This window comes from Mobula hypostoma, chromosome 6, assembly GCF_963921235.1.
Source record: "Mobula hypostoma chromosome 6, sMobHyp1.1, whole genome shotgun sequence".
NCBI lineage: Eukaryota > Metazoa > Chordata > Chondrichthyes > Myliobatiformes > Myliobatidae > Mobula > Mobula hypostoma.
The window spans coordinates 176,644,791-176,666,941 of NC_086102.1; the positions used below are offsets into that span (position 1 = coordinate 176,644,791).

At 39.3% G+C, this 22,151-nt stretch overlaps 1 protein-coding gene across 4 annotated transcripts in view; it reads right to left on the reverse strand.

Moving 5' to 3' along the window:
- Nucleotides 1-2,470: 2,470 nt before the first annotated feature.
- LOC134348631 (RNA-binding motif, single-stranded-interacting protein 1-like) overlaps nucleotides 2,471-22,151 on the reverse strand; it is a 214,486-nt gene continuing 194,805 nt past the window's right edge. For all 4 annotated transcript variants that reach the window (XM_063052318.1, XM_063052317.1, XM_063052320.1 and 1 more), the window contains exons 11-14: nucleotides 17,909-18,019; nucleotides 16,857-16,937; nucleotides 16,307-16,394; nucleotides 2,471-4,928 (exon numbers count right to left, since the gene is read on the reverse strand). In XM_063052318.1, coding sequence (XP_062908388.1) covers nucleotides 16,314-16,394; nucleotides 16,857-16,937; nucleotides 17,909-18,019 — 273 coding nt within the window. In that variant the 3' untranslated portion in view covers nucleotides 2,471-4,928; nucleotides 16,307-16,313. The remainder of the gene's footprint in view (nucleotides 4,929-16,306; nucleotides 16,395-16,856; nucleotides 16,938-17,908; nucleotides 18,020-22,151) is intronic.

A 22,151-nucleotide genomic window follows, 5' to 3' on the forward strand; every position in this document is an offset into this window, starting at 1 on the left:
AATTTATAGATTTGCCGACCATGCCCACAGGAAAACAAATCTCAGGGTTGTATATGGTGACATATATGAACTTTGAGTAAAGAGGTCATCCTGAAGCTGCATAAAACTTCAGACTGTACTTGGAGATTGCATGCAACTCTAGTTGGCTTCTTATAGGAAGGATGTGGAGATGATGGAAAGTATGCAGAAGAGGTTTACCAAGATGCTGACTGGATGAGAGGTTATGAGCTATTTAGAATGATTGGGCAAACTTTAGTTGTTCTCCTCAGGGATTCAGAGGCTAAGGGGAGACCTATTAGAGGTTTTTAATATTACGAGAGGCATGGATAAGATAATCAGAATCTTATCACCAGGATACAAATGTCAAGCAGTAGAGGGCACGATTTTAATGTCAGAGAGGGAGATGAGTTTTTTTTAAACACGAAGTGTGGTAAAGTGCCTAGAATGGGCATCGAGGGTAATAGTGGAACAGAGAGTTTGGTGGAGTTTGAGGATTTCAAATAAACATATGAATGTGAAGGAATGGGGTACAAGGATGATACAGGAGAACATTCTGTATAAATTGGCATCGAGTTTGGCACATCAGATGTCCAACGGCCTATCCAGAGCTGTATTGGGCTTGTACCTGAATGTTCCTGAAGTGAGGAAATTCTGCCATTTTCAGTGGAGTAATGAAGTGCTCCCTTGAAGTCTGTGGGGAGATCGATGAGGATTATGACCTTGGACACTACAACTTTCATGATCCTTTCAAGTACTATAGGTACCACAATTCCAAAGTCAGAAATTGCTTTTATTTTTTGAAGGTGGCACATAGTCGTCCATTTGCCTCTGCCTGAAATCCTCATGCCCTGTGGATTCCTCGTCATATTCTCACTTACACCAATCTAAACTCTTCTTTGTGTTGCTATTTAGAAGTGGAATTGAAAGGGTATTGAAGTCCTCTGAGTCTATTATCCTCCTGCTCACTTTTGTCAAATTCAATAAACACAAAGATCTAGTATTGTCTTCCCCTTTGCTCCTTATTGTGGGGAATTTGCAGGATAGGATGGAATAAGTCAAATATTTGCCATCCAGAAATATTTAAATAGAGAGCTTCTATCACACTTCAACCCTGTGTGTTTGAGATGCTTTGGTGAGTCAGCAAATGTGTTGCAAAATTCATGCATTGGTAATCCTCCCTTGTTGAAGGCATTTATGTGGTGCAATATTTCTTCTTATTTACTAGCCTAAGCTTGATAATTTTCTTGTGTCAATGGAGCTGAGCGCAGCACTGAATATTGCAAACAGGTAGGTAGTATTGCAGCTATATAGGACCCTGGTCAGACCCCACTTGGAGTACTGTGCTCAATTCTGGTTGCCTCACTATAGGAAGGATGTGGAAACCATAGAAAGGCTGCAGAGGAGATTTACAAGGATGCTGCCTGGATTGGGGAGCATGGGGAGAATAGGTTGAGTGAACTTGGCCTTTTCTCCCTGGAGCGACAGAGGATGAGAGGTGACTTAGTAGAGGTGTACAAAATAATGAGAGGCATTGATCGTGTGGATAGTCAGAGGCTTTTCCCCAGGGCTGAACTGGCTAGCATGAGAGGGCGTAGTTTTAAGGTGCTTGGAAGTAGGTACAGAGGAGATGTCAGGGGTAGGTTTTTTGCGCAAAGAGTTGTGAGTGCTGGAATGGGCTACAGGCGGCTGCGGTGGAGGAGGAAATGATAAGAGACTCCTGGATGGCTACATGGAGCTTAGAAAAATAGAGGGCTATGGGTAAAGCCTAGGTAGTTCTAAGGTAGGGACATGTTCAGCACAGCTTTGTGGGCCGAAGGGCCTGTATTGTGCTGTAGGTTTTCTGTGTTTTCTATGATATGTGTTGACGGAGTTAAATCGGCTCAAGAAAATTTGAAAACCAAAGGTAAAATTGGGCTTCCTTTCCTCTCCATCCCACTTTTGTGGCTTCAACTTTACTCAGACTCCAAACATGAATTCTGACAAATTGTGCCAATGTTAAAGATGTGCTCAGTGACCTCACTAATTCAGGAAAAAAACTGTAATTAACTCTAAAACTGAGTAGTCTGAGGGAAACCAGAATGCATGCTTATGAGCATCCAGAACACTCCATGGTACTATTGTCAATCTCTCACATTATATTACTGTAATTGCAAATAAATTGTAGCGAAAACTGACCAGGTTAGACTTTTCTTTCATTTCTGACAATGACTCATCTGGGAGATTATTCATATTGTTTAATAAGTAACTACCTAAACACTGATATTATTATTGCTTAAACATCTTGTTGTCGATGTATGACAAATACTGTGGAGATGAAAGTGATTTTATGTTAAAGTATCACTAGTACTTTAGATTTGCATTGTCAGACTTTGCTAGGTAATGTCTTGTTGCATCCAAGCAAACACCCAGAGTTCAGCTAATAGTCAAAAATAATGACAAGTGAGAAGCAATCAGATTAATCCATCCATAAGATAATGTATTTTAAATTGGTCTTTTTTATTCAAAAGTTTTCCCAAAAGAAAATGCACAGAAATACTAAGGAACCATCTAATTTACAATTCAGTTATGTTTTCTTGGCTTAAACAACTTATTTTCGGAAACAAAACTACAGAACGAGTCATTTGGAACCGGACAAATAAGTTACCACTGGCAAGTTTGTGGCACGAGAAAAAAACTATAAAAAAAATTAATTCTCTTGATCATATAGACATCTCTATGAAAAATTTTCAAACAATCTGTACAAAAGGTCTTCATAAATTAAAATTCTTTATAATTTAATGGTTGTCTATAAGGTGAGGTTTTACGAACTGATTAATTCTTTATGTACAGAGGTGAATTTTTTTCCAAATCATATCCAGATAACAAGTATGGCACTTAACTCAGATACCAAAAGCAGCCAATTCCACACAGTTATAGACCTCTCAGATTTCTGTCTTAAACAATTCATAGCAACCTAGTAATTATCTGTAGCTCTGATTCTGGTAATCTCTCATCTAAGTCCATGGTAATGCTGCAAGTTGCCTAGATTTTGACACAGCAGATAAAATCTAAGGAGTACTGATCAAGTAATACCACAACTATTTTGCTTTTTAAAAGATTACATGTGTTGAAAATCTAAAAACTAGTTAAAAAATTTCCAAAGCAGCAAATATTTTGAAACTATGAAACGCACTGATGAGAACTTAATATATTGATATATTACAATAATTCTGAAAAACAATTAAAAATATGAAAATAAAACCTTAGCCCCTAACTCCTGAGCTAGAGTGATTTGGTCTATTGAGACAGGCAGGCCCAACACCTACACAAGCACACCAGAAAACTAAACCTTTTGAGGTAGATAACTGATCAAAAGCTGACCAGACAAATGCAAAGTCACTTGGAAGAGACCCATTTATTCTTAAATATATGTCATGAATAAGGAGAACCTTTCTTGACATATGTTATGCAATTGAGTCTAACCAGATGAACCTGCAAAAAGGTTCTCACAGATTTCATAGTTTCAAAATGATTCTTATTATATCTAGCACATGTAGTGAAGATGACTATGATGGAAATAAAAATTATATAAAGTGTGGCACTGCTTGGATCAAAACCTTCCTTCACTTTTTTTTGTGTCCCTATATTTAAAAAAAATGTAAATGCATGTAAAAAGGCACCTCAAATCGCAAAAACTGGTCCGGCACAAAATAACATAAAAAGTGTACTGAAGAAATTCTAAGCTGTGAGAACTTTTCTTCTCCATTTGTCTAGTTGCTAACTCAAAATTCTTTGGTAATGTTAAAAGTGCCAAGTATTCTTTTAAAAAATAAACTTAAGAGAGAGCTAGTACCCAAAGTTCTACTAATCTCTCAGTTAATTTTCTCATTCAGCTTTTTTTTTTGCTGTAATAATACATCATCAGCTACCTTACTCCTAACGTGTGAGAAATCATAAATCATTTAAGCTTTAGCATCTTTTAAAACTTGCTAAAGCAGAGTATAAAAGCAGTCATGACAAGCTCCCCAATGTATACCCTTCTGTCTACTCTAAGAACACTACATTGAAAGCCAAAGAATTATTTTTATTTTTTCTATATAGCAGAATTCTCAGTTCATTTTTATTATTCAATCAATTTATAACCCAACCACTTTAAAATTTAATCAAATACAAAAAAAACACACCCTTCTATCTAACATTTCTATTTAGCTAAGAAAAAAATATTAAAATCATCTACAATAAAAAGGTGTGATTCGCAATGAATCCAATTGAAAACATTAATGCTATAAAAATCTAATTACGCTGATTTACAAGTCATTGTTGAGCTACTCTCTATGACTAAGTAACTATATCTTTAAAAACACTTCAAACATCTAATGAAACAAGAGACTTAAGGCAGATTGCAGTTTGAAAATAAAAGAGGAAAATCCTAATGACATCATTCTACTTCCAATGAAGTAGACATTAACAACAAAAAAAGACTCAATAAAAAATGTCACTTCACAACACTCACACAGCAAGCGTAGGACATCAGTGGAAGATAACTGGTCATTCGTGATACTTCAGAAATTTCCTAGCTTATAATACAGAAATCATATCAGAAGTTGTTAGTCCATGAAGACCAATCTGACCTGCAACTTGAATAATAAATTTCACTCCGTCGATCAATGAATATATATGTTAAGGTCTGAGAGAAAAAAATCTTAAAAATAACCTTTCTTTTCTTACCAAAATAAACATATTTCCTTGAGGTTTATTTACCTCTTCATGAAGGCTAGCATTTATATCTGCTTGACAGAACTTATACCAAAATATTTGCTTCAGTTGATTTTATTACAAATATTTATTTCTTAGAATCTGTGCAAAAAAGTTCAGAATTGTTAAGGAACATTAGATTTGAAGCCATGATGGTTTCGGTCCTTGTATGTCCACTGCCCATCACTGCATATCTGAAACAGAAAAATATGAAGAAGCTTTTTACCATAAAGGACATTTTTCACATTCAATGTTCATCCATTTAAAGAAACTATGATTTTCTTTCTTAGTCATTTTTTCTTGGCTTTTCACTTCTCAGTGAGAGAAAATAAAAACTCACGTGCAGTGATAGGTGACTAATAACCATAAGATTTCTCTGAGCCTATGATATATTATTGTTATAAATGTGAATTTAATTGTGAGTGGCATATAGCAAGGTTTTGCAATTGTCCTTTAGTTAACTGACCAAAATAGCATAATTCCAGGAACAGTATCCACTCATACTGTGAGATCACATGTGAGGTGAGGCTTATAGCCATAGATTTATAACTCAGAGATGAAAATACAACTATTCAGTCATGACAGACCCTCTCTTTGAACATAGAACATAGAATAGTACAGCACATTACAGGCCCTTCGGCCCACAATGTTGTGCCGACCTTCAAACCCTGCCTCCCATATAACCCCCCACCTTATATTCCTCCATATCCTAGTAGCCTCCTAAATTTTACGAGTGTATCTTCCTCCACCACTGACTCAGGCAGTGCATTCCACGCACCAACCACTCTCTGAGTAAAAAACCTTCCTCTAATATCCCCCTTGAACTTCCCACCCCTTACCTTAAAGCCATGTCCTCTTGTACTGAGCAGTGGTGCCCTGGGGAAGAGGCGCTGGCTATCCACTCTATCGATACCTCTTATTATCTTGTACACCTCTATCATGTCTCCTCTCATCCTCCTTCTCTTCAAAGAGTAAAGCCCTAGCTCCCTTAATCTCTGATCATAATGCATACTCTCTAAACCAGGCAGCATCCTGGTAAATCTCCTCTGTACCCTTTCCAATGCTTCCACATCCTTCCTATAGTGAGGCGACCAGAACTGGACACAGTACTCCAAATGTGGCCTAACCAGAGTTTTATAGCTGCATGAATGCCCTCAGAGAGACTCCCAGATTAATGTGTGAACGTGCATCTCTGCTTGCATTGACTCTATTTAAATTCAGCACACATGATAGACTTATATCCAGCAAAAAAAGTTAGTCCTTTATTCACAAACAAGAGAGAATCTGCAGGTGCTGGAAATCCAAGCAACACACACAAAATGCTGGAGGAACTCAGCAGGCCGGGCAGCATCTGTGGGGAAAAAGTACAGTCGACATTTCGGGCTGAGACCCTCAGGCAGGACTGGAGAAAAAAAGATGAGGAAGGTTTACAAGGTGGGGTAAGGGAGAGGGAAACACAAATTGATAGGTGAAACTGGGAGGGGGGGGATTAAGGAAATAGTTGGGAAGTTGATTGGTGAAAGAGATACAGGGTTGGAGAAGGGGGAGTCTGATAGGTGGGGATAGAATGCCATAGAAGAAAGAAAAGGTGGGGGAGGGAGCACCAGAGGGTGGCAATGGGCAGGCAGGAGATGAGGTGAAAGAAGGAAAGGAGGATGGGGAATGGTGAAAGGGAAGGCAGAGGCCATTACCAGAAATTCGAGAAATCAATGTTCGTGCCATCAGGTTGAAGGCTACCCAGACAGAATACAAGGTCTTGTTCCTCTAACCTGAGTGTGGCCACCTCGTGACAGTGGAGGAGGCCATGGATTGACAAATCGGAATGGGAATGGTAAGTGGAATTAAAATGGATGGCCACTGGGAGAAGCGGAATCTAGACTGAAGGAAGGAGAGGAGATAACCAGTACAAAAAGTTGGAGGGAATGGAGTGGAGCAGGAGTTGGTAGGTGGACCCAGGGCAACCCTTTAGAACAGAGGTAAGGAGGAATTTTTTTAGCTAGAGAGTAGTATATCTGTGGAATGCTCTGCCAGAGACGGTGGTGGAAGCCAAGTCCGTGGGTATATTTAAGGCAGAAGTTGATTGTTTCTTGATTGGTCAGGGCATCAAAGGATATGGTGAGAAGGCAGGTGTTCGGGATTGAGAGGGACCCGGGATCAGCCATGATGGAATGGTGGAGCAGGCTTGATGGGCTGAATGGCCTAATTCTGCTCCTATCTCTTATGGCCTAACTCTTTGCTCTGTCTGTATTTGTACCCTGTCATTGGCTTGCCCAGTGTGTTATTGATAAGAACACGTGTACAGGTCAGTGTTATGACGGGGCGGCAGTGATGTCCGGGTACAATAACAGGGTACAAGAGAGGTTCAGGAAAGAGGTCCCGCAGGCATTATATATACACTGCCATGCTCACAGACTTAACCTTGTTTTAGTGGATGTTGTGAGCAATGTACAACAAGTGACTGAATTTTTTGAAACTGTGCAGCTGCTTTACAACTTCTTTTCATACTCTGTTGCCCACAATCTTTTCATGAAGAAACAGAGAGAACTGGAATCAACTGCACAGCCCATGGAGTTGAAGAAATTGTCAGATACATGCTGGGCATGGCAGTATACAGCTTTGTGGGCTATAATGAAATCACTCCCTGCCATTCTAGCTGCACTACAGGATATTATGGGTCAACCAAATGCACGAAGGAAAATGGAGCTGTAAATGGACTGATTGACGAGCAGTTTGCTTTACTTCTCACTCTGTTTGAGGATTTATTCCGAGTCACCAAGTTCATGTCAGACCAGCTACAATCTCCCAGTTTGGAGCTTTCACCTGCTGTGGACTTGGCTCAGTCCATTATCGATGCACTCTCAGCAAAATGGGGAGAGGAATCATGGAGTGAAATTCAGGCAAGAGCTAGGGACCTGTGCGACAAGGCCGGTATACAGAGCAGCCCACATGAAAGGAGACAGGCCCAGCCACACTGCCCCCTACATGATTTTGTTGTTGAGGCCCAAACAGAACGCACACCTGACACATCCTGTGATGACCTTTGCAAGCACTGTTTCTATCCGGTTATAGACAGACTTCTGACTGAAATGAAAAGACAGTTCTCAATTGAGACTGGGGGTATTCTGACTGGAAACTCAGCATTGAGTCCCAAACACAAGCTCTTCCTAGACAAGCATTGTCTTTGGCCAATGGCCCAATTCTATGGAGTGACTGAAGTGAACCTGACTGCGGAGCTACATCAGGTTCGGCGTCTGCTGGAAACAAAACAAAAGCAACGACAGACAGTGAATGATACAGTGGAATTTCTAGCTCTAATGAGACCCTACCGTGGTGCACTTATAGATTTATACAAACTAATCTGCATATCACTGACTCCGCCTGTGACATCTGCCTTATGCGAACAGAGTTTCTCAGACGCCTCAAAACCTACCTAAGGAATAGCAGTGGTGATGCTCGGAACAGCAACTTGGCCCTGTTGGCCATAAACAGTGGAGGACCAAGGCACTTGACATCCAGAAAATCATTTTTGATGCTTTTGCCACCAATCACAAGAACAGACGGATTGTGCTTCTCTGAAAACATCAACGGTGAGTGCGGTTGATTTTTAAAAATTTGGGCCTAGACAAATGCTGATTATAATTATTATTTTGTGGTGGATACCCCATAGTCCTTGTGTTTCCTGCAAATCCTAAAATATTACATTTACTGCTATTAAGCCTACTGGTTTTGCTTAGACTTCCAAGCGGTGATTCTGTTGATTTTTGTTTTAAATTCAGTAGCCGAATTAATTGAGGTATTGCACGGTTAGAGTACGATTTGTCCAACTCCTGGTAAAGCCTTGCCTCTGTTGTTTGCCTTATTTGACTTTAATAACGGTATATCTTTTGGCATTGTCTGTCTATGTAATGTGAGTAGCAGTGGACATTGTGAGTTAGTGTTGTGTTTTTCAGTTGAAAAGCACACATTTGGGAGAGGACTTCCGGGTCACCAAGAGTATGGCAGCGTAGGAAAAGGCCTCTCGACAAGAAAGAACGTAAACTGCCCCAAAGTTGAAATTAGACAAATATTTAGGATTGTATAACTATGTCAATAAAAGGGGCAAGGATGGAGTTTAAGTACAGGAATAAAAAGTCCGCTCAGAAGGCTGATAAATATAAAAAGATGCAGCAAGACGAGGGGCCTAGCTCCCCCACGGCTAGCCAGGACGGAGATAATGTGGAAGAATCGGTGAATCTGACTTTGATTCTCAGAGAGATTCGTGATTTCCAACAAGATATCAACAAACAGCTGGAAAATATTAAAGGAGAAATAGGAAAAACTAATCTGAGGTTAGATGAAGTCGAAACGAGGATCGTAGGGACTGAGGAGAGGCTGCAAAACGCAGAGGAAGTGATAGCAGAAATGCTAAAGCCACAAGAGCAGCTCCAGTGGAAGCTAATAGACCAAGAAGGCCGCTCAAGAAGGGAAAATGTGAGGATCTACGGAGTTCCCGAAGGAACTGAAGGTAAACCCAGACTGGTGATTCCCTTCGTGGAGAAGCTGCTTAGAGAGAACCTTGAAATACCAGACGCAAAAGACCTACAGATAGAAAGGGCCCACCACACGTTGGCACCACAACCCCCGGCAGGTGCCCAGCCCAGATTGATTTTAGTCAGATTTCTCAGTTACAGAACGAAGGAAGTGGTGCTTAAATGGGCATGGCAAAAGAAAGGCTTTATGTGGAACAACTGTAAAATCAGTTTAGACCACGATTTTGCACCGGGGATCCTTGCCAGACGGAAGCAATACGCAGAAACACAGAGGGTTCTGAAGGAAAACAACATCAGATTTCAGACCCTGTATCCAGCTCGGCTAAGAGTCTTTTACGATGAAGGGATAAAAATCTACGCTACAGTGGAAGAGGCAACGTTGGATCTAGCGGTATGGGTACTACCCATAAAAGTTATCACCTAACCGGAGTCATTACTGGAGAAGATTTGGCGGTAGACATGGCAACCAGTGCGGGGAGGACACTCCACTCGAACCAGAGTGTCAAGCTATAAGGAAAAGCTGCAAGTATTCCGACACAAACGTACAGAGAGTGTAGAATAATTGAGAAATGTCTGAAAAGAGTAAATCATACTTAAAGGTAAAATGAAAGCTGATAATTGAAAATAATCTAGACAGAATAACTTGAATGATAGCAGTGTGGTCGAGACATGAAAAGGAGAGAATTCTCTATAACTGTTCACACTGCGGAGGGCCCTCTAACACAGACTGGAGGTAGGGGTTATCCCTCTGAACTGAGGTGGGTCAGTGCTCAGGCCTCACTGTTGGAAGCCCGACAACATTTTCAAATGTTCTATGTTCAAAAATGCCAGGGGTTTGGTTTTATGTTCTGGTTTACTGTTGAGAAGGCATTGCTTATTGTTGGTTTAGAAAAGGAGCGTGTTTTTTTCTCTGTTAGAGAAAAATGCAAATTGAACTGGTAAAAATAATTTCCTATAATGTAACTGGGGTTTTGAATCCAATTAAGAGAAATAAGATTATGCTTAAATTGAAAAAAGAGCGGACACAGATAGCTTTCCTTCAGGAAACGCACGTGAGCCAATCCGGACATGCAAAATTAAAAAGAATGGGCTTTAAGCATGTATTTTATTCATCATATACATTGGGCCACAAAAGAGGAGTTGCTACTTTAATATCAAGTGCTCTTAATTATGAACATATTTCAGAGACTAAAGACAAGGATGAACGATTTGTAAAAGTTACAGGAAGAATAGAAGGTACTGAAATAACATTGCTGAATGTTTATGCTCCACCAGGTTGTGAATGGTCATTCTATGGACACATTTTTGATCTAAAGGTCAGCTCTCAAGGGGTAGTAATCTGCGGAGGGGATTTTAATATTAGGTTAAACCCTGCATTAGATTCTTCAAGAACAGTTATTCAGAATAAACCTCTGACTAGGAAAGAGAATTCATTGATGGACAAGCTGGGAATTATAGATGTGTGGAGGGAATTATACCCCACTAGTAAAGACTATACGCATTATCCTTTCCCTCATTCAGCTTATTCAAGGATAGACTATTTTTTATACTTAACATAGATAGATTCAGGATAAAAGAGTGTAATATTGCAACAATTGATCTGCCGGACCATAGTCCAGTCTCTATGTCTCTAATTCTGGAAAGGAAAATGTGGAAAACACTATGGAGGTTAAATTCACATATACTCAATAACCCGAAAGTAATGGAGAGATTAAGGGGAGAAATCAAAGAATACTTAGACCATAATGACACGGGAGAAACATCACCAGTAATCTTATGGGATACATTGAAAGCTGTACTGAGAGGAAAAATTATTTCCATTACTACTCACATGAAAAAATTCAATGCACAAAAATTAGCAGATCTTCAAGGAAAATTAAAACAACTTAAAGTTGTAGATAGCAACAAAATTAGTTCTAATTTAAAACAGGAAATTAAGGAAGTACAAAGTGAAATTGATAATATATATACATTGGAAACTCAAAGAAACTTTCTTTACCTGAGACAAGTAAGAGGTAAATCAGCTAGATTATTAGCATATAAATTATGAAAACAACAAGCAGACAATACAATTCATAAAATAAGGAATCCAAAAACAAAGCTTGTGGAGAATACAATAGGGAAAATTCAAGAGAGTTTTGAAACATATCATCGAGAGCTGTACTATCAACCCCGGGCCTCCAACGAGCCCTATAAAGACACTTTCCTGAATTCTTTAGATCTACCCAAGCTTACAGATTTACAAAATGAATGCCTATTAGAACCAGTAACTGCCAAAGAACTGAACGTGGCCACCTCTAGATTAAAGGCTGGAAAGTCTCCAGGCTCTGATGGGTTTACCTCAGAGTGGTACAAATCGCTTAAGTCACAGTTAGTTCCATTATTACTTAACACCTTTAATTGGATCTTACAGAGAGGAGAAATTCCACCTTCCTGGAGAGAGGCAATTATCTCAGTTATTCCTAAAGAGGGTAAAGATAAACTAGAATGTGGTAATTACCGGTCAATCAGTGTTATTAATTTTGACTACAAATTACTTACATCTATATTAGCTCGTAGACAGGAAAAGCTTCTACCTGGCCTCATCCACTTAGATCAGACTGGATTCATTCAGCAAAGACAAACTCAGGACAACATAAGGAGAACTTTACACATATTAGAACAGGTTATCAAGAATGGGACAGAGACAATGGTAGTAGGATTAGACACTGAGAAAGCTTTCGATTCAGTTAGTTGGGTATTCCTATACAGAGTGTTAGGAAGATTCGGCTTTCAAGAAAAACTTATTAAAGTAATCCAGACTTTATATGGCAGCCCCACAGCTTGAATTAAGATTAATGGGGACCTCTGTGACTCTTTTATTTTAGAGAGAGGAACTAGACAGGGATGCCCAATTTCTCCTCTCCTTTTTGCACTATACATTGAACCTCTTGCCCAACTAATAAGACAGAGCGAAATTTTAAAAGGTATCAAGGTGGGAGGGATTGAACAGAAGGTGGCACTATTCACAGATGGTGTTTTAGTCTATTTGAGTGAATCAGAAAAATAAATTATAGGATTGTTTACACTGTTGGATGAGTTCAGGAAAATATCAGGTTATGTCCTTAAATTATACAGCATCCAAAAAACTGCAGGATACATATGATTTAAGTGGGAAGCTAAATCATTAAAATATTTAGGAATAAACCTGCCGAAAGATCTTTCAACATTGTCATAGGTAAATTATGGGCCATTAATTTCAGAGATAAAAGCAGATATACATAGGTGGAATCTTATCCCCTTTTTAAGTTTAAATTCAAGGATAAATACCATAAAAATGAATATTCTCCCTCGGTTACTTTACCTTTTCCAGACATTACCTGTGGAGGTGGACGATAATCAATTCAGGGAATGGGACAAACGGATTCTCACTTTATCTGGCAAGGAAAGAAACCTAGAATCCGATTTAACACCTTACAGTTAGGAAAGGAAGGAGGAGGTATGGCACTTCCTTGTTTGAGAAATGATTTTTATGCTTCACAGATAACCCCTCTGTTATATTGGTGCAATAGGGAATATAAGGCTAGATGGAAGGAAATAGAATTTGGATTGATTGACAGTTTTCCTCTACTGGCCTCAATAGTGGACAAAGGATTGATGACCCAATTGGAAAAGATTAAAAATAGCTGGATAAATTTCACATGAAAAGTATGGCAGAAGGTGTCTAATTCATGTGGAATCAATAACATGTTAAAACTTTTCAGATGGTGTGTTTATGATACCGAATTTCTTCCCAGCAGAGGAGATAAAAGATTTGAACTGTGGATAAAGAAAGGTCTGACAGCCTACCTCTCATTCATACATAAAAGTGTATTACAAAGTTTTCAATTCCTGCAGGACCAACATGGCCTAGAACACAATTACTTTTTTAGGTACCTTCAAGTATGACATCATGTTAACCAGAGTTGTAGATATACCAACTTATCAACAGTAGAATTAGAATTTTTGAAAATTCTGAATTCGGCTTACAGTTCAATACCAAGTAAATCAATTTCTCGATTATATAATGCCCTCTCTCATGCCAAAAATGAAAACACATTGTACATTAAAGAGAAGTGGGAGAAAAAGCAGGGTTGGTACTTTCAGAGGAGGCTTGGGGGAAATTATGCAGCTTCCAGTGGTCTTCGACTAACTCTTCGATTTGGAGAGAACATAGTTGGAAAAATATTATAAGATACTTCAAGACCCCATACCAGGAAAAATATAAAGACACAAACTTGGCGTGTTGGAGAAGGTGTGGCTCCAAGGAGGCAAAGCATTTCCATATTTTTTGGAATTGCCCTAAATTAAGTTTATATTCGGAAGGTATTCACAGAACATTAGTTAAGGTATTTAAGACTCAGATACCTCTGAACTTTGAGACTCTCTACTTGGGGCATGTATTGTTTTTGAAACAGAAGGAAGAGATAAAGCTGCTGCGGGCCCTTTTAGCGGCAAGTAAGAAATCAATCACCAGAAAGTGGATAAATCCAACATCACCTACCTTAGAAGATTGGCATGAAATAATTTTGGAAATCTTTAAAATGGAAAAGATGACCTACTCTCTGAGAATTCAAAAGGAAAAATTTTATCAAATTTGGAATAAATGGATTGAATTTATAACCCCAGAGCGAGCAGACTTTAGATGACTCTCCTAATGGTTTATACTGTTTGTCTCACTAACATAGTAATAGTGTTAATGTAAGCACCCTCGGCTTGAATGTTTACTGTTCTTTTTTTCGGAAAATGTGGAATTAACACAAGTAAAGAAAAGATCTGGGGGAAATTTTGGACCAGAAAGAAATGGACCAGAAGAGATAGATGGAAATTAGTATTCATCCACTATTATTAATATTTTTTATAACAACTATCATCATTATTTAGTTTAATAGAGTGGAATTACAATTGCACATAAACATCTATTTGAGTGCCTAATTATTTTCTATATTATCTCAATGTGCACTTGTGAATGTACAAATTAATATAGATTTACTCACATAAAAAATGGAAAAGGTTATATATGTAAAAAAAAGTTTGTGTATTACTTGTGAATACCTTATCCAAATAAAATAAAATTAAAAAAAAAGAAAAGCACACATTTGATGCTGATTGCGGGATTGGTGCGTGATTCAATTTGTGCGCTGTGGGTCGGATGCTCTGTTGGTTTGTTTGTTTGTGCTCTGTGTAGCCTGGGTTGTCTCCAATGCTGTTGACACTGTCACAGTTCACTTCTATATTAGATCTATCAATTGCTGTTGCTTGTGAATCAACAGAGGCATTTATAGTAGGCACATAATGCTTGAAACTGACTTTGGAACGCCATGCGTCTGGCCTTGCTAATACATATTACCATACAGTACATCCCTCAGCATCATCACTGAATAATTCAGCCCCACTGTAGCGCCAGCAAGAAAAAATCTCTGGTGCCGCCAGTGGTTACATCCATCATCTACATGTAAACCTGCTGGCTCATCCTCAGTTCTATCATACTGGTTTCCATCACCCTGCCATATTAGTTTAAATCACTCCCAATAGCTCTAGTAAACCTGCCTGCAAGAATATTGGTCCCCTTCAGATTCAAGTGCAACCTGTTCCTTTTATACAGATCCTACCTGCCCCAGAAGAGGTCCCAATGATCCAGAATTCTGAATCCCTGCCCCAGCTCTAATTCTTCAGCCACACATTGAACTGCCACCTCATTTCATTTCTATCCTCACTGTCACGTGGCACAGGCAGCAATCCTGAGATTACTACCCTTGAGGTCCTGCTTCTCAGCTTCCTTCTTAACTCCCTGTATTCCTTTTTCAGGACCTCATCCCTTTTTCTACTTATGTCGTTGGTACCAATATGTACCACGACTTCTGGCTGCTCACCCTCTCACCTCAGAATATTCAGAAATGTGGACCCTGGCACCTGGGAGGCAAACTACCATCCACGTTTCTTCTTCACGTCCACAGAATCGCCTATCTGTCCCCCTGACTATAGTCACGAGACTATAATGTCACGTGATTTCTGACAATTTTGCTCCTGATGCACCTATTATTAGAATAGGATCTACTTATTGTGTTTGTGAATGAGTACATAAAGAAGACACAAGTTTTGAACTTTATCAATGACACTCAGGCCTCAAGGGGAAAAAAATAAGCAAAAGGGAAAAACCTTTATCCTGATTATTTAAATACAAATATCAGCCAGGGAAAAGATTATAAGAGCTTGAAGAGATTTGTACAACATTGGTTAGGCTGCAGTGGTAATACAGTGAGCAAGTCTGGAGTCCACATTATAGGATGGATGTGATTGCACTGGAGAGGGTGGAGAGGAGATTCACCAGGGTGCTGCTGGAAATGGGGCATTTCACTTATGAGAGACTGGATAAGATAAGTTTGATTTTTTTTGGTCTGGAGGAGATTGAAAGTAATTTTAATAGGCTAAATTATCAGGGGCATACACCGGGAAGATATTAGGAAACTTTTCCAGATAATATTGATGTTAAAAACTCGAGGACTTCGCTTAAGATGAGGGGGAAGGGGTATAGCGTGAACCTGAAGTAGAATTGTTTTGCACAAAGGGTGGCTGCAATCAGGACGACACTAAATAGGTGATGGAAGTGCGTTCAGTCGTTACGTTTAATAAACATCTAGAAGAGCACTTGAAATGGCATTCAAGGACAGGCCAAGTATTGGTGACGGCTGAGTAATGTTACTGGTTCAGCCTGCCAAATCTATTTGTCAATGATTTAGAGTACACAAATTCAGAGCGAGAGCTTTGTAAATGTGTGAAAACAAAATTCTGCTTTATTGGGCTGTTACCTTTACTAAATCATTCTAGAAAATAGAGATATTTTGAAGTGACTTTTATTTTGAAATGATAATTTTGAAATAAATTCTATTTATAATGATCTTGCCTTTAAATTGTGCTGTGGTTTAATAGAAAGCTGGTTGCTGCCATTCTTATCAATTTGACCCAAGAGAATCATTCATGTATGGGGAAAAAACATATTAACACATGCTATAATTGATGGCTACCTGAGGATTACTTGCTTTGCTGATAAGAATAGGGAGAGTGTTCAGATGATGAATCCACACTAACTTGCTGCTGCTGACAACTGGGTTCCTGTAGCAACAAAAGAAATTCAATGATTAATGCTGAAATCAAAAGCAGCAAACTATTGTGAACTCAAATGTTCTCATGGTCACCTGCAGCTTCTCACAAATAAATATCTATAGGGAGAAGTAATTGATTGCCAATAACTCATGAACTTCATTTCACAGGCATAATCATTTTATTGCATGAGCAGTTGTGGCAGAAAGAGAAGGCATTCTATAAGTCATACTTCTTAAATGTCCCTTTTCCATGCATATTGAATATTTCTGATATCGTCATCGGTTAAGCCACAACATACAGTAAGAATACTTTATTAAGCATATGCAATGTAAACATAATTAAAGTAATTATGTACATATTTCCACAGAAGAACTTTTATTATTTCCTTTGTAAAATTTCACTTTGTGCAGTTGAAAGTAAACAACATATCAGGTTATAGTTGATGGCTATACGATGTGTACATATACTCACCTCAATCGGAACAGTAGCTGTTGGCATGTGTGTGTACTGGGGAATATACGTTCCTTGAATAGCTGCAGCAGTAGGCATGTACTTAAACAAAAACAAAATATCTATACTGTATTAACAGTCTCTGGTGTCCATCATCTTACTGATTCTATTGCCTTGGCCATAGAATTGTACCAATAGTTGTACTTGTATGTCAGACACTAGCTTTCACTTTATTACGATACATAAAACAGACAGGGATGCTAAGATAATTTAACACATAAAAATCTCAATATTTGAAAACAGGAAACGTTATTTTGCTTGTAGAACAATCTAAGGTCACAGCTCCTAAAATATCTTCACATTTAAAAATAGATACTGTATACTGGCTTTGTACATTAAAATATTCAATACAACCATAACCCAGAGGCAGTAGATGGTCCATCAGGAAGATCTTGAAAAGCATAACTATACCAAGTATGAAAGTGAAAAAGGACTTAGATTTCAAGTTAAAGAAGGTAATGACTGTATTAGGATTAGAAATAAAATGAAGAGGACATTTATACCAAAAATGGAGTAACAATAAATGACTTACAGTACAGCATTTACAATGGAAACAATAGAATTAGATGAAGGAACTTATCTGTGAGAGGAGTTATCCTTGTAAATATTAGATGTTATAAATTCAGCTCAAACATCAGCAGAGCATTTTGTACATTGCCTAATTTTTCTCTGTACTGAAAAGAATATTTCGGGAATGAAAAAGGTGTCAACTTTCCACGCCTTGTGTTACCTATCTGCCAAGACAAACCTGCAGCCTTAGAATATGAGAGTGAAAGTGCAAGAGATATGAAATAATTGTCAGAACTTCTAAAGATGTGAAAGAGAGAAATGGAAAGGTAGGTGTTGGTACTTGTAAGGTCTTGCCGGGTTTACTCATGTTTTGCTTTTTCTCTGTTAATTTCTTAATCTTTTGGCAACCTTACAAATCTCTTCATTTCATCCAATACTGTCCTTAGTTTATAAGGTGAACTTCCATCAAGGATATTAATGACACTGTCTGGAACACCACATACCGTTCCTGTGTTATTTATTGAAAGATGACTCATTTGCTGTGTGAGTGGGCCCATCATTGATGTAGGCTGCATTGGCATAGGATGATCGATGGATGGAGACATCACTGCTCCCTAAATGAAAGGAGAAATCTATTAATTGAGGCATAAGGGTTTTCATAAATATAAAAGTATGATAGTAGTGACCAAACAAATACTCAATGTATTCTCAAATACTCATGCGCTGTATTCTTCTGTTCACTAGCAGAGTTAATGGCTCTGAAAGTTCAACTTGAGCACTGAGATGTCAGTGGAAAGTCTGTGCAAATAGTTCATTTTTGGGCCTTGTAATGAGGTATTAAATTTTTATTTGTTCTGTCATCGGTGACTGCTACCTGGAATTGAATACACATAACCAAAAAAACTTATGTGTCAACAAGGACACCATCTAGTGATGGCAGTAAATCTAAGACCATAAGATATAGGAGCAGACTAGGCCACTTAGCCCACTGAGCCTGATCCGCCATTTCATCATGGCTGATCCATTTTCCCTCTCAGCCCCAATCTCCTGCCTTCTCCCCGTATCCCTTCATGCCCTGAACAATCAAGAATCTATCAACCTCTGCCTTAAATATGCCGACGATTTGGCCTCCACAGCTGCTGTGGCAAAATATTCCACATTCACCACTTTCTGGCTAAAGAAATTCCTCCTCATCTCTGTTCAAAATGGACATCCCTCTATTCTGAGGCTGTGTCCTCTGGTCTTAGACTCCCCCACCATAGAAAACATTCTTTCCACTTCCATTCTATCAAGGCCTTTCGACATTCCATAGGTTTCAATGAGATTCACTCACTATTACTTAAACAAAGATCAGAAATGAAAGGTTTCGGCTGCAAATGAAACAAGTAGGTGGTGAACATTTCCTTTAACTTCTTTCAAGCACAGATATTTAATGCACAAACTGAATCAAAATTGGTGGATACGAAAGAGTCATAAAAGTATCATGCACTACGAGAGTAGTTAACATCCACTCCACTTGATAAAAAAAACTAAATCAACCTATTGAAGACGGTATTCTGCATTATTATTAACTCGTTCAAGGGACGTGGAGTTTGAAGGCTGAGGCAGAATTACTAGTTGCCCTTCAGAAGGTGGTGGTGAGCTGCCTTGTTGGAATCCTTGGGTGTGGGGTACCTAACATGTTGTTAGAGACAGTGTTCCAGGTTTGTGACCAAGCAACAGTGAAGGAATAGCTATACATTTCCAAGTCATGAAGTATCGCTTGGAGGGCAGCTTCCAGGTGGAATTATTCCTATGGGTTTGTTGTTTCTCTTCTTGTCCTTCAAGCTCAGGGGTTCCCAACCTTTTTTATGCTATGGACCAATACCATTAAGTAAGGGGTCCATAGATCACAGGCTGGGAATAACTGTGACCAGCTGCAAGAGGTTGTGGGTTTGAAAGGTGCTGTTGAAATAGTCTTTTGTATAAGTCTGATTCATTAAGAATTCCTATATTAAACAATATTGGAATTCTTTATTAATCAGTCCATCGAGCTATCAATGTTGAAAGCTCTTTTAATCAATTAATCAAGCTTTTGTATGTTGAAGGGCCCTGATAGAATGGAAGTGGAGAGGATGTTTCCTGTGGTGGGGAAGTCGCACAGCCTCAGAATACAGGAAAGTCACACAGCCTCAGAATACAGGAATGTCCATATTTAGAACGGAGATGAGGAGGAATTTCTTTAGCCAGAGAGTGGGGAATTTGTGGAATGCATTGCCACAGGTGGCTGTGGAGGCCAAATCACTGGGTATATTTAAGGCAGAGGTTGACTGATTCAGGGCATGAAGGGATACGGGGAGAAGGCAGGCAATGAGGGCTGAGATGGAAATGGATCCCTCTCATGATGAAATAGCAGAGCAGACTCGATGGGCCAAATGGCCTAATTCTGCTCCTATATCTTATGGTTTTATAGTCTCTTGGTCAATTAAGCTTCCTGCACCATAATTTGAATTAGAGTGTGCAGATTTAATAGACAGCATCTTCCATGATGAAGGTGGAAGGAGACGTTTATATCACAAGGTCAACTCAAGGGAGAACTACACTGTATAAACAACCTTTAAGTTCTCAGCTTTCAGTTACTAACAATAATGAGATCGCACTGATGACAAGCCAGTGGCTGTGAAGAGAAACAGCATGGAATAGGCCCTTCCAGACCTTCAAGCTGTGCCACCCAAACCCCCCCCCCCCGATTTAATATTGGCCTACTCATAGAACAATTTACAACAACAATTAACCTATAAGTCTTTGGACTGTGAGAGAAAACCAGAGCACCGGGAGGAAACGCATGCGGTCACGGACAGAACGTACAAACTCCTTACAGGCAGTGGCAAGAATTGAACTCAGGTCACTGGTACTGTGAAGTGTTGTGCTAACCACTATGCTACATTGGCACCCCTGTGCTACCACATTATAGTGTGGAGTACAAAATGAGCCGGAGCAGAAATACCAGTGAATATAATCTCCCTCTCCACCCCTCAGCAAAATGCTTGACACTGCTTTTAAGAGTTGCACGCAGTTGATGCTGCCATTGGTCGATACTAGCTCAGCCTCTTAATTTCAAGAGTCACAGACCATCATTAAAATGGTATGGGAAACCAAGTGTTCTTCCTCTATTTCAGTTAGTTAATGATTTAATCAGTTTAAAACATATTCAAATTACTTTATCTTAAACTTCTAAATGAATAATTTTGATGTATTTCCATTTTTTAAATGTAAATGACATAGGAGCAGAATGAGGCCATTCAGCCCATTGAGCCTGCTCCACCATTCCATCATGGCTGATCCCAGATCCCACTCAACACCAAACACCCACCTTCACACCATATCCTTTGATGCCCTGACCAATCAGGAAACTATCAATTTTTGCTTTAAATATACACAGACAGTACAGGCCTCCACAGATGTCTGTGGCAGACCATTCACAGATTCACTGCTCTCTGGCTAAAAACACCTCTCATTACCTCTGTTGTAAAGAGTTGCCCCTCAATTTTGAGGCTCTGCTCTCTAGTCCTGGACACCCCTACCATAGAAAACATCCTCCCCACATCCAATTTACCTAGTCCTTTCAATATTTGGTAGGTCCTGATGAGATCTCCTCACAATTTTCTAAATTCCAGTGAGTACAGGCCCAAAGCTGCCAAACACTCCTCACATGTTAACCCCTTCAGTCCTAGAATCATCCTCGTGAACCTCCTCTGGACTCATCAGAGACATTGGGAGACCACGCAGAAAAGGCCTCTTTAAAAGCCTGTGGCTGGGGCCTTAGTTTGCACACTGCTCAAAGTCTGTGATGTTTGTCTGTCACGCCCGATGACGACAGGAAACATGTGCGGGAGAGATTTTAAGGTGGATAAGCTCTTGTACTGAAGCAGATCCACTCCCTTGACCTCAGAAACCTGGAACCAGTGCTACGAACAAGCGTCACAAACTGGGGTCTTCTTGATTTCAGCGGATGACCATGACATCTTCTGTGCCTTGTCTTTCTTTTTAAATCTTTTTATTAATTTTCCAAAGTTATAAACAACATAACAATGTTGATACAGAGAGATTGGAATAATCTTATTGTTAGTAAGCATATACAGAAAAGATTTCAGATAATACAGGTATAATAGACTTCCAAACTCATGATGTAATATTTCATAGAGAAAAAAAAATAAAAAGAAGAAAAAATACAAAGAAAAACCCCAAAAAGAAACAAAAAAAAAGAACTAAATACTAAACCCAAAAAAGCAAACAAAACAAGGCTAGACCATTATCTTAAATCGAACACGTTCAATCATGTCGTCAACTCCGCTCCTCTATTCATATATTTTAAGTTAATAAGAAGGATTCGGAAAGGTCTAATTACATCTTCTGTGCCTTGTCACGCCCTTCGCTCTGCATGGAGCGTGGCAGAGCCACCTTCCTGGCCGTTGGATCTCACTGTAGATCTCATCTGCCCCGTTCACCAGAGCAGATCTCGCATGCTAGGACAGGCATATCCCTATCTCACCGGGGGGCGGGGGGGGGGATGAGTCCGCCAGCTACCCTCACCTGGTCTACCCTGCTTGTTGAAGCGGTGTACCGGGGTGTGGCTGCTGTTGCATGCAAAAAGCTACTTGGAGCCACAAGCAAGAGCAGGGCGTCTGGTGGGGATCAAAGGTGAGTGAGCTGCCCCTGAATGGGCATGACAAACTCCTTCACCAGAGGAGCTACCCCTTGATGGAC